This window comes from Wyeomyia smithii, chromosome 2, assembly GCF_029784165.1.
Source record: "Wyeomyia smithii strain HCP4-BCI-WySm-NY-G18 chromosome 2, ASM2978416v1, whole genome shotgun sequence".
NCBI lineage: Eukaryota > Metazoa > Arthropoda > Insecta > Diptera > Culicidae > Wyeomyia > Wyeomyia smithii.
Window position 1 is genome coordinate 194746626 of NC_073695.1, and position 11470 is coordinate 194758095.

Below are 11470 nucleotides of genomic sequence, written 5' to 3' on the forward strand. Positions count from 1 at the left end.
TTAGAGATTACCTCCAAACTTTTACCACATCACAAAGCACGATGCGTTGGTGGATTCAATTTCTTTTTCTCGGGCTTTTTATCGCATCACTCCCCTACGTCCCAGGTTTAAGTAATGCTATCGTCAGGTGCCTAAAAGATGATTACCCGTTGATCACTATGGGGCCGTGTCGACTGGTGTGCCCCAAGGTAGTAACTTGGGGCCAATTCTTTTTCTGCTGTTTATTAATGACCTGGCCAAGTTAGAGCTGCATGGAAAGTTACGTCTCTTTGCTGACGACACGTCAGTCTTCTATCAAGAAACAGAATGCACTGCTATCCAGCTTCAAACTAATTTGATGTCAATGAATCTATCGAAAACCAAGTATATGCTCATTCACTCGTTCCGCAGAGAACTCCCGGCTAGCGAGCCAATTGAAATCGCCAATCGTGTCATCGAAGAAGTATTTGAATACCCATTTCTCGGCCTAACGCTAGACAATAAAATGAACTGGAAGGCCCATCTTGAGTCTCTCAAGCGAAAGCTAACATCACTCTGTGGTATATTAAGGAAGGTTTCATCATTTTTGCCTTTGGCGACTATGAAAACACTATACTTCTCACTAATCCATTCTCGGCTCCAGTACCTAGTTGCAACGTGGGGACTGGCTTGCAAATCTTCTTTGAGAGAGCTACAGGTGATACAAAACAGAAGCTTGAAAGCCGTGTTCCGGAAACCTCATCTGTATCCCACTCATCTACTATACGAAGATCCCAGGGACTCAACCCTACCAATCCGTGTACCCCAGGAGTATCAAATGTTGATCCACTTGCGAAATAACATCACTTCAACCGTCCTTGTCACAAGAAGAATGCACGAAAACCGCTCAAGCAGACAAACTGGTCACCTGTATTTGCCACGATTCAACACGGAATACGGTCGCAAAAAATGTCGTACATTGGTAGCAAACTGTTTAACGACCTCCCCCCATCATGTAAAAATGCCCCCACAACATATATCTTCAAGCGTCGTTTGCGAGCTATCATGAAAACGAAAATACCACAGTATCTAGCCCAATTCTGGATTACACCCGAATACCACAAAACACTACTCACCAATGCCTCTGCCGTACGCCGTAACCAGAGCAACGCCATCAACGCGCGAACCACCAGCACCACCCCACAATTGTCGACAAGTATCATCACCAGCTTCAACTTATAGTTAACAACATCGTATCACACTTCCTTAAAAGAGCAGATGCTCACTGGAAGTGCAAACTTGTTCTAGCGATTCAAGTGTAAAAAATATATCGGAAATAAATTAAATTAAAATTAAATTAAAAGGTTTCACTTATTATCAACTAAATATTTTTCTAGATGATTTCTAGATGAGTATACAATTTACCATAACTATAAGCGAAAAATTTATCGTAGATGATCAATTTGCTTAAACAAATTTTATTTATTTTGATACTCAACAACAAATTAAAAATCATTTTGAATATACTCAACAGAAAAGCGTATTTTAAATTACTTTCAGGTAAGGAAATTATTATATTTGTTAAAGACAATGAAATATTATCAATAATTAAACAACCATTATCTGTTTGTTATGTTGGTTTTGAGAAAATGATATTACTGAAAATTCTATTTACAATTTGCGCAATATCTAATAATCAGTTTTCTTGAACCTTCATTTTTTTCATAAATTTTTCATACTATATTGTACATATATTTGCAGAATAAGATCACAAAACAAAAGACCACGAAAGACCACGGAAGAGAAGGGGGGTACGAAAGGGATCAAAATATGACCACGTAGTTTAGGAATGGTCCCGAATGCATTTTATTATTTTGGGTGTCGCAGAAACTCACAGGGCATATTTTTTTAGGACAAAATTATTTTCTACAACCTTACCAGAGACACTAGTTATGCCAGTCAAACAAACCGATTTAGCTGAAAAAATAATTTTAATCTCCAATTGGACGCTCTGTGGGTAATTAAAATATTTTTATAATCGAAACAGTTGGTTTGATTGGCATAGTGCCTTTGGCAAAGTTATAGATAATAATATTGTCCTTCCAAAAATAAACATGTTGTAATTTTTTCTTAAATTTAATTTTTCTTTGATTTCTTCATCGCTTCGGTATTTTTTTTTTGTAATTTTTACACAAAAAAAGATTTTTGAAAAATAAGCTTTTTTATGTTAATTTTAATGTTTCTTTTACATTAAAAAAATCAATTTTTCAGAGTTTTTTTTTTATCGGAAAGATAAAATTACTGTCTAAAACTTTTCCAGAGACGTCACACTGATCAAAAAACTTTTGGCTCTGAAAATATTTATAATCACAATAACCCTCCCAAAATAGCATTTTAACTAGCTTCTCAGCCTATAGAAACGTTTATGCAAAGTTTAGGCCAAATCTAAAATGACAAAAAATATTGAAACTGAGACATTTTTTGTGGAACTGCTCAGTTAAAAAGTAATTTTAAGTTATATTAAAAAAATGTGCAAAAATATTGAAAACTTCAAAGTTTACAGAATAGTTAACTTAAATTTTATTTTCCTCGATTTGATAAAAATGTCACTTAGTCTAGTCTGACTAAACGGTGTTAAAAAAAATTCAATAACACTGGTCGACAAAAGCGAAAAAAAAGTTGCCCTCCAAAGGTTTTACAGCTTTTCAACCATTCCTGTGAATTTTGCTGCTTTTAGAGAATGTAGAAATGCATCAGAAGGCCGCCGAGGAATTGCTTATCGGATTCGTCGCTTTTACGTTTGCATAGGGAACAACTCTTTGGAAAAGTTATCTTTGCTAGGGACACCAAAACTCACAGGAATGGTTGAAAACCTACCTACCATCTCTCATTTTTTCCAGTTCGAGCTCTAGGACAAAACTTGGATTTTGAATGATGAAAGTGCTATGAAAGAAGGATTACTATTTTAAACATAGTTGCATTCAAACCAAAAGAATCAGTTCAGAAGTTCATTAAATTATTATTTGCAAAGACATTTCGAGTTTGACCTTTATATCATTTGTATCTATCGCGCTACTATTACCTGCAATATAATCTGTATAAATGAATGCATCAAGATTTTAGTTTTTAACATTTTTGATTTTCTCGTCATTGTCGGTTTATCGATAACTGAATACCTACGTTACTCTTCGTCGACCAGGTAAGCACCTTGCGATCAGCTGTTGAAGGGTACTTCGTTAGCGTACGCTCCAACGTTACAAATCATTGTAATGCTATGTTTCAGAAACATTTATTTTATTTTTCGAAATTTCGCGAAATTTCGCGAAATTTAGAGACCAATTTCGTTTCGTCTCGAGAACTCGAAATCCACCTTGATTTCGTTTCGACTAATTTGGCGAAATCGAAATTAAGGGTTAATTTCGTTTCGTTTCGTTTCGACACCAGAAAAGCCAGTTTCGCACACCCCTAAGTAGGACTTATATTTTGTCAAGCGGAAGGAGTCTTATCGAAAACTCGTTCTTACAGCTAAGACCGTGCCATAATTACAATTCCCTGAAGAGAGCTGTTATACGTTACTCAGAACAGTTTTATTATAAGAGGGACTTTTCTTGTTAGAATGAAAGTTAGCAGGGGTACTATAGAATTTAGCTTGAAGGAAGGGTATGTTGTGGAGAGCCTGAGAATGAACCCATGTTAAAGTCCTTTGACAACCAAATGGCCTGATTTTAAAAATTCGAACCCACGACCACTCGCTTATCAAAGCGGACTCTGTGACCTTGCGGCTACGAAGCTCCGAAGCCGTTTAGATATGGACGGTAAATAAAATTCCCGCATGCACGATTCACCATGTTTCGACTCATGGAAGTCATTTCCTCCATGATCTTAGCGTTGAGTGACTGTCATGCGAGGCGTTCTATCGATATCCTGTTCGACGACGCCACACACAAAATAATCCAAAGGATTGATACCGGGACTGTTAAGGGACCAAATTTCATTCTCCCATAACTTTGGAACATTTTAGCAAGCCATTTCTGTGTTTCCATTATGAGCTGGTGCTGCGCCTTGAAGATAAAATGACGGCCAGCAGCAACTTTTCTCATCCACGGGATCAAAACATCATGCAGAACCTTTGTTTTGGTACCTTTTTTTCGTATAACACTTTGTATGAAGCGCACAACCGTACTGGGATTGTTACCTTTATTCGTTAATCAAAGAAATTCGTGGGCATTACATCTCCCTCGCTGGAGTCTACGCCTAGAACGATTACATGTGTCGGAAACTTCGTTGACATGACGATAGGAGTCTGTTTCCCGATCTGACCACCAGGAATCCTTGCGAATGACCTATTGATCTTGATTGAAGTTGTTTTCACTAAAGAAAAAGAATTCAGGGGTGACATTGCGCATTTCTTTTCGAGCAACTCGAACATAACTGAATGATCGCTGGAGGGCGTTATGTTTCGGTTTTCGTATTTTTTTCCAGAGGGGATTCACTGCTGTCAAATTCCATATATGTGTGCGTTATCGCAGATCAACTCTGGTCCATGACGTTTGTTGGTCCATGATGTTTGTAACTATGAACAATAATGGGGGAAAAATATCACTACACAACACATTCATGAAAGTTTTCCGCGGTTTCTCGCGTTTTTAAAAATCGTTCCAATTTTATAATATTTCACATCGATCAAATTCATGACTAAAAAGAACAAAACCTAAACAAACGCCTTGTTGCCGAATATGTTAGTTACACGATGTTTGACTGATAGATCCCCCCTGTTTTTTCGACTTTGCGGGTTAGATGAGCCGCAGGGCAAATGACAATGACAGCTCCTTTTAAGCTTAAAGCTTACCTGGCAGTATGTGACCTACTCGAAAACCGTTCGAATCGAGCTGCGCAATGCCACCCCAGGATTAATATGAAGAGGGTGTTTAAACCGGCTCAGGAGTCTTTCAGTCTTTTAAAAGCACCTTTATTTGGTCGCATACGACTTATGGTCAAAGTTTTCGGCCATTAATTTTAACGCTTACTGAACACTGTTTGTTTACATATGACAGCTAACAGTATATGAACTATCCAGTGCTGCCAGATTTATCTGAACCTTGTTCCACAAGCATGAGAAATTTCTATTTGAAATTTACTGCAAAAATTTATCACGGACCCTGTATGTGATTGTCTAATTCCACACAGAACTGGCCAATGAATGCCTCGACTGTTTACAGATTCAATATCACTGTCACTGTCTATACGCCTGCTACTATCGAAAACAGGATTTTTAAATCTCATTGAATGTTGATACTTTACTGATCTCATAGAGTTGTTGTGCTTTGTTGAAAAATACTACATAGGTACCATTTCTTTCCTCGGAATGGCCTTTACCCAGTTATTTATAGTTCTTCGCTGTAGGTCCACTTCCAGGGAACCAGCAGGCGTTGAAAAAAGTGGCAGTCAATATTGAGACGGATTGCCTATCTATCTCTTAGTGATTACATTGAAGTGTTCGGAATTTGAATCAAAGCCGAGTTCCGAATTCTCGTTAATTTAATAAGCAAAACATGTTTGAATCTATCTAAATAGCCCTTCATTGCAACAAATATAAAATAACCAACATATTAAACTTTAAAGATGGACGAGAAAATTCATTATTTCAATTTTTTCGTCGGTGTCGGACATCGCCATCGTATCGGACCACTTCCGCATCTCTCCTGGGAACGGTAACTGGGTCGCGCATAAGTCCAGTATGGCGGTCGTATGGACGACGAGTAGCTTCCTGGTTCAGGAGGTTGTTTCAACCTCAAACGAAGGGTCCGGGATTGCCAAGGTGAACGGAGTGTTCTACTGCAGTTGGAATGCTCCACCACGTTGGTCTACCGAAAGGTTTACCCAGATAGTCGATCAGTTATCCATGGAGCTAACGGGTGTAACGCCGTTGGTGACTACAACGTTTGGGCTATTAAGTGGGGAAGTCGCTCTACGAACCAGAGGGGTCAGATCATGTTAGAGGCCTTGACAAAGCTCAACTTAGATCTGAACAACGTTGGAACCGAATGTAAATATATCAGAAATGACGCGGAATCGATCATCGATGTGACGTTCTCCAGCCCAGGACTGATCACGAATTGGAGGGTAGATGATGGCTATACCAGTAGCGACCACCAGTCGGTTTGCTATAGTGTAGAAAACAACGCGAGGCGGCATCCATACTATCACGGGCGTGCGACGCCACCATGCTTAGGACTCCCTAACCTAGGAGCGGAAGGCACCGGTTTACTGGTGGACTGACGTAATAGCGGACCTCCGCAGTTTATGCCTCCGTGCAAGACGGAGGATGCTGCGTGCACGAACAGGCGAACAGAGAATTGAGCGCCGCACAGCATTCGGTTCTCCATGACCGGCACTAAAGAGTGCTATTAAGGCAAGCAAGAGGGCCTGCTTCGATAGGCAATGCGTGAGTGCCAATTCGAACCCGTGAGGCAACGTCTTCAGGATCGTAATGGCCAAGACCAAAGGCGCGCTGGCGCCTGCAGAGCGATCACCAGCGATGCTTGAGCCTATCATCGGAGGACTCTTTCCACGCCACGAGCCCAGTCCCTGTCCTCCGGTAGTCGAGTCTCACGTCCGACGTTCCAGCGTCTCAGACACAGACCAGGGATGATCGGCCAACCTGCCGAACATCCAATCCATAAGCGACGACAGCTGTGTCGAGATCGAGGGAGAGGTAAGGGTTACGAATGAGGAACTCATCGGTAGAATAAAGCTACGTCATCAATGCATGCACCCTTAGGGTGGCGATAGCATTTAGTGCTGTGCGTGCTTTGCCAATTTGTTGTTGTCTGAACCAGCTTTGTGCCTTCAAGACAACAGTTTTAATTAAACTTTTACATGCAGAACATTAAAATGTCTGTAGAAGAATAGCTGTTTAGAATATCTTTATCTTCGAGACATCAACATAGTTTCAAGTTCACTTTTACGAAGTATACGAAGTCGTTGAGATATACACACTTAATTCATCTCGGCAAACTTCCCAACAGCTGATCGAGCTCGGCGAACTTTTTAACAAATATCAGCAATATATTTCGACGAACATTCAGCAAATATATCGATTTACCGTGAACCAGCAAGTAATAACATCTCGCCTGCCGAAGTTCATGCAAATTCTACCGAAAACTTGTAAAACAGTTCGCTGAATTTATCAGCTGTTGAGTTCTCGGCAATAAAATCTAAGTGTGTAGGTATCTACTATTATTTTTATTTATTTATATACGATTTTTCCATTCATTGATATGCGATTTGTGAACGATGTCAATCTGATGTTGCTGTACGCCTTTTTTATGGCTTCTTTTTTTCGACGGTATATCGGGTATCTTTAAATTGCAGACATTGATATCATCGACTAAAACCATTTGACTTATCGCATGTTTTAGTTAGCAGGGGATCTTCTAGAAATAATCTCATATTTAATTATGAGCATTGACTTGAAATACGGCCAAGACGAATAAACCTCAAAGTTCAATAGTTACAGATAGCCGGATCTTTCCTTCACAATTTCACAAACGAGCTTCGAAGAGATTTTCACTTTTTTTCGAACCGCATCCGCTGAAACCAGAGAATAAATTGTTAAATCGAACACTTTGTTAATTTTGTTTTTCAACTTACTTGTTAGTTCACTTCCCGGTGAATTGGCAACTAGCTTTTAGAAGTTTTCCACCATCAATCGGTTCTGGTTAATTTTGTAAGGTAAATTTTCTGTTTCACGTTCCATTTTTTTTTCACTCTAACCTATAACCGCGCCTCAAAAGATTTCTCGCCAAATTGGCATTTCTTGTTGGGATGTCATCAGTCTTACTCTTCTCACATTTTTAAACAGATCTATGTGTGAGTCGAGTTACGAAGATTGCAAAAGCACACCATAGTATCTGTGGTAGTGCACTCTGTTCTCTTTCTTTCTTACTAACTATGTACCTTTTATTGTGTATCTCAATGTGCACAAGTTATATGAGATTAATCGGATAATGTACATCTGATGAACAGAAGTGATCGTATTTCGAAAAGGATCGTGATTTTTTGCTAAAAGAGAAAGTATGTGAGAGTGTGAATTTTCCTGCTCTCACTGTTGCTGCTCAGTTATAATCATTTTCGATCGATATTTACGACACTCTCAACAATCCTCCTATTGCTAATTGCTATTGTTTCCCCCTTACGATGTGCCACGTATGGAGATTCTTATTTTATAAAGAAAAAAAGTAAAGTAAACTAAGAGGAATCCATACCAAGAATTGGTAGACTAATTTAGTAAGATATGAGGTTTTTTATCTTGTTTCCAATTGAGTAACAAATCCCAAAATTGTTATTTTCTTCAATCATTGAAAATTCACGTTAACCTCAGCTATGTGCTGTTCGAATAGGAACTTTATTGGTTTGTTACTACAAACAAGAAATCTTTTAGTGCATCTACACAAGTTGTAAGCATGCTGTTGAATAATTATTGCGTGCAGAATTCATATTTAGTTGATATAATCTTTTTCTCACGATAGTTTGATAAATTTATAGATGATTTCATTATTGTTGTGCCCCATTATTCACAGAACTGACCTTTTGTTTTTGTTCGCAATTTTAATTTCATTATAGTCAGTTTACGTTTCATCGTGTGCCAGCCGATTTCTACGATGAATATGATCAAGGATGCCGATAACCCAAACAGTAGTACGAATAGCGATCCTAGTATATGCTCTACGGTGAGAGGTTTCTCTTCATCCTGTGAATAGTCACCGCCAGAAATACTTGAGAGCACTTGTTGGATGTAGATACTGGTATACTTTCGGATCGCTTGACGCTCCCAGGCTATGACGAATCCATGCTGTATTGACTCTTGGCTGAACTTGTTGAAATACTCCATCAGTGGCCATCCTCGCTGGGTGTATCCGATCGTGAAGGCGAAGTAGACATATTCTTTCATCATGTGAAACGAAGCAACATTGCCAGCACGAACGGCTTTATTGTAGGCGTAAGCTCCCCCATTGAGTAGTTCAATTCCGATCGAATAATCTCCCTTCAAAGAACGGCGGTACATTTCATCCTCATCGGGTACCTCGTCGAATTTTTTCACTATTTGCTGAATATCGTACTAAAATGAATAATTTAGGGCTCGTTTTGTTTGGAAGTTCCTAGAACTTTAATTTCATTACCGATTCTGCCCCGATCAAAGCAAAAATCCATGCTATGGATTGAGCTGCCCAACGAAAAGGACTCAACACGAAATCATGGATGGTATTGATAGGTTTCTCGTATTTTGGTACCGTTAGAACACTCGCCAACCCGCCGGAATAGGAGTTGCTAAGAACAACTCCGGACAGCAGGATGAACGATATTAGAAGGCGATAAGACGTTGATACAGAACTGTAAAAATTCGAAAGTCACAAAGATTGTATCTCAGTTTCATAAGAATACAGGTTACTTGGGAAATATTCCCTGATCCAGATAGATAGAGATCATATCGAAGATTGATTTCTCGATCGGTGGTTGCACTGCGTTCCTATCGTTGCTATGCTTCACGTTTAAACTGGTAATCAGATGATGAACACCAGTCATTATTACGAGCATAACAGAAATCGAGAGCCAAAGCCTTCCGGTAAAAGGGTAAATAAGGGTAAGATACGTCGGACGGGGCTTTGCTTTAGGAACCAACAGAACAACGGTGGATTTAGCGATGTAAGTGCTACCATCCAGAAGATGAAAATACCAGTCATAATAAACACAACAGACCGAAAGTTCGGTTTGCTTCATGTAGGTAGCGTACGTTTCACCGTACCCAGTGCCATTGTCATAAATGTCACCCCACCCGCTAGGACCAACTATAAAGATTAATGATAAATAGACAATTTGTTTAAAGTAAACATAACTCCAAGTAACACTGTACTCACATGGCCACAATTTGATATTACAATTCCGTAGCTTACAAAACTCCACAATCAATGTTCCCTCGAGACCATCGATGAGATATTCCTTCGACAGATCCGAATTCGCGGCATCCACATTTCCTTGGTTCGCTCCGACGTGGCTCGTCATACAGTATGGAACGTAATCAGAAACTCCCATGTCCACCGATCTGCCAGCAAGATCAAACAACTTGTCGTAGAAAAGAACTCCGGGGCCAGTGAACGCATTTGCCTCAAAGTCATAACTATCCACCAGCTGTACGGTCGCCACGGCTGTTTGCGAATAATTTTGAGTGTAGAAATCGAATTTTTGTGGTCCGGAAGGAACTATAAACCATAGGTTTGGGTAAACTGTCAAAAAAAAAAATTACCAAGTATCTGTTGCGGCAAATGTATCTTTGGAAAAGGTAGCTGAATTACTTTTCAAGGCTTCCCTGGTGAACCAAGTGCTGTCTAGAAGTGTATTGTTTTCGTAGTACATCAAAATATTCTTATCACGGATTCTTTGCAAGGTTGTTTCTTTTAGGTCCAGCTTCAGTTGAATAAAGTCCATCACATCTCTGGTTACGGTAATGTATGACTGGGGAAGAAACTTTTTCAATTATATTCGACCAAAAAGTTTTGAACTTACCTGACAGCCATGTTCGATTGCATCATTGAGGCGTAAATAATTTTTATCATCTTCCGTTCTAATCCACATAACAGGATATCCATCAAGTGCTGTATTTACGGCTGCGAAGAATTCGCAATACTGGTTGCATTCTTGCTGTCCACTGGTGATCGTATAATCGTAATAAATTACGGTACAATAACTGTTGTTAACGATGTACGTGAGAACTAGAAATTTCGTGTAATTTGTAAGGCTACATATCGGATGTCAATTATATGAATCGTATTACCTAAATACTGAAGAAACTCCACCAGCTTGGTTTGTTGCTGAACCACTGCTATCATTTTATTGCAACGCTAGGATGCAGTAAAATGAATGCCACTAGTTGCTCGCGATAGGTTTTTATCAACAAGTTGTAAAAAATCACTACACTCACGAGCCGAGTGTAATTGACCGTACGCCGTTAATAATCGACAATCTGGAATATTCCAAAGTAATTATGCTATTATAGTCATCGTTATGTATTTAGATCCTTCGTAGACGCTCGATTGAGTTCAAATTAATGGAACGTTTAAAGAGCTAATTGTTCTATTATGCCATTGCCCGCCCATTGCTTCTGGAGGATTCTTAGATTGTAGCCCACGATTTGCTGGCATATAAGCTTGCTGGCGTCATTTTATATTGGACTCTCATACGTTTAGTTCTCGTCGTCACACAAAAATATGAGAATTAAAGGATTTATTTGAATATTTTTGAAGCCTTCTAGATTAAACTCTAAAAATTTAAGCACTAAACATTATTTACATTTATTAACAATCGTTGTTGTATAATTCATCCGTGAAAGATTGTTCAAAGCCAAAATCAAACGGTAGGTGGACTAATCCGGGTTCCTCTTTTAAATTGGAATAAAAATAAAAGTGGTACAAAAAGTTTCATTGACATGAAATGCATTTATTAGATATTCGTGGGA

At 39.0% G+C, this 11470-nt stretch overlaps 1 protein-coding gene across 1 annotated transcript; it reads right to left on the reverse strand.

Moving 5' to 3' along the window:
- Positions 1-8385: 8385 nt before the first annotated feature.
- On the reverse strand, positions 8386-10856 carry LOC129723281 (uncharacterized). Its single transcript, XM_055677403.1, has 7 exons — positions 10790-10856; positions 10522-10727; positions 10311-10470; positions 9876-10241; positions 9410-9806; positions 9141-9351; positions 8386-9079 (listed from the first exon to the last, which is right to left on the reverse strand). Exons 1-7 carry the CDS (start codon positions 10842-10844, stop codon positions 8531-8533), a joined length of 1944 nt encoding a protein of 647 aa, XP_055533378.1. The 5' UTR covers positions 10845-10856; the 3' UTR covers positions 8386-8530.
- Positions 10857-11470: the final 614 nt, after the last annotated feature.

Excerpts from the sequence above, each read along its gene's own strand:
- LOC129723281 (XM_055677403.1), bottom strand. The coding sequence starts at position 10,844 with ATGATAGCAGTGGTTCAGCAACAAACCAAGCTGGTGGAGTTTCTTCAG. Across the intron at positions 10,242-10,310 it reads CACCAGGGAAGCCTTGAAAA|TTTACCCAAACCTATGGTTT; the intron begins GTAATTCAGCTA and ends TTTTTTTGACAG. Across the intron at positions 9,807-9,875 it reads TAATATCAAATTGTGGCCAT|TTGGTCCTAGCGGGTGGGGT; the intron begins GTGAGTACAGTG and ends TAATCTTTATAG.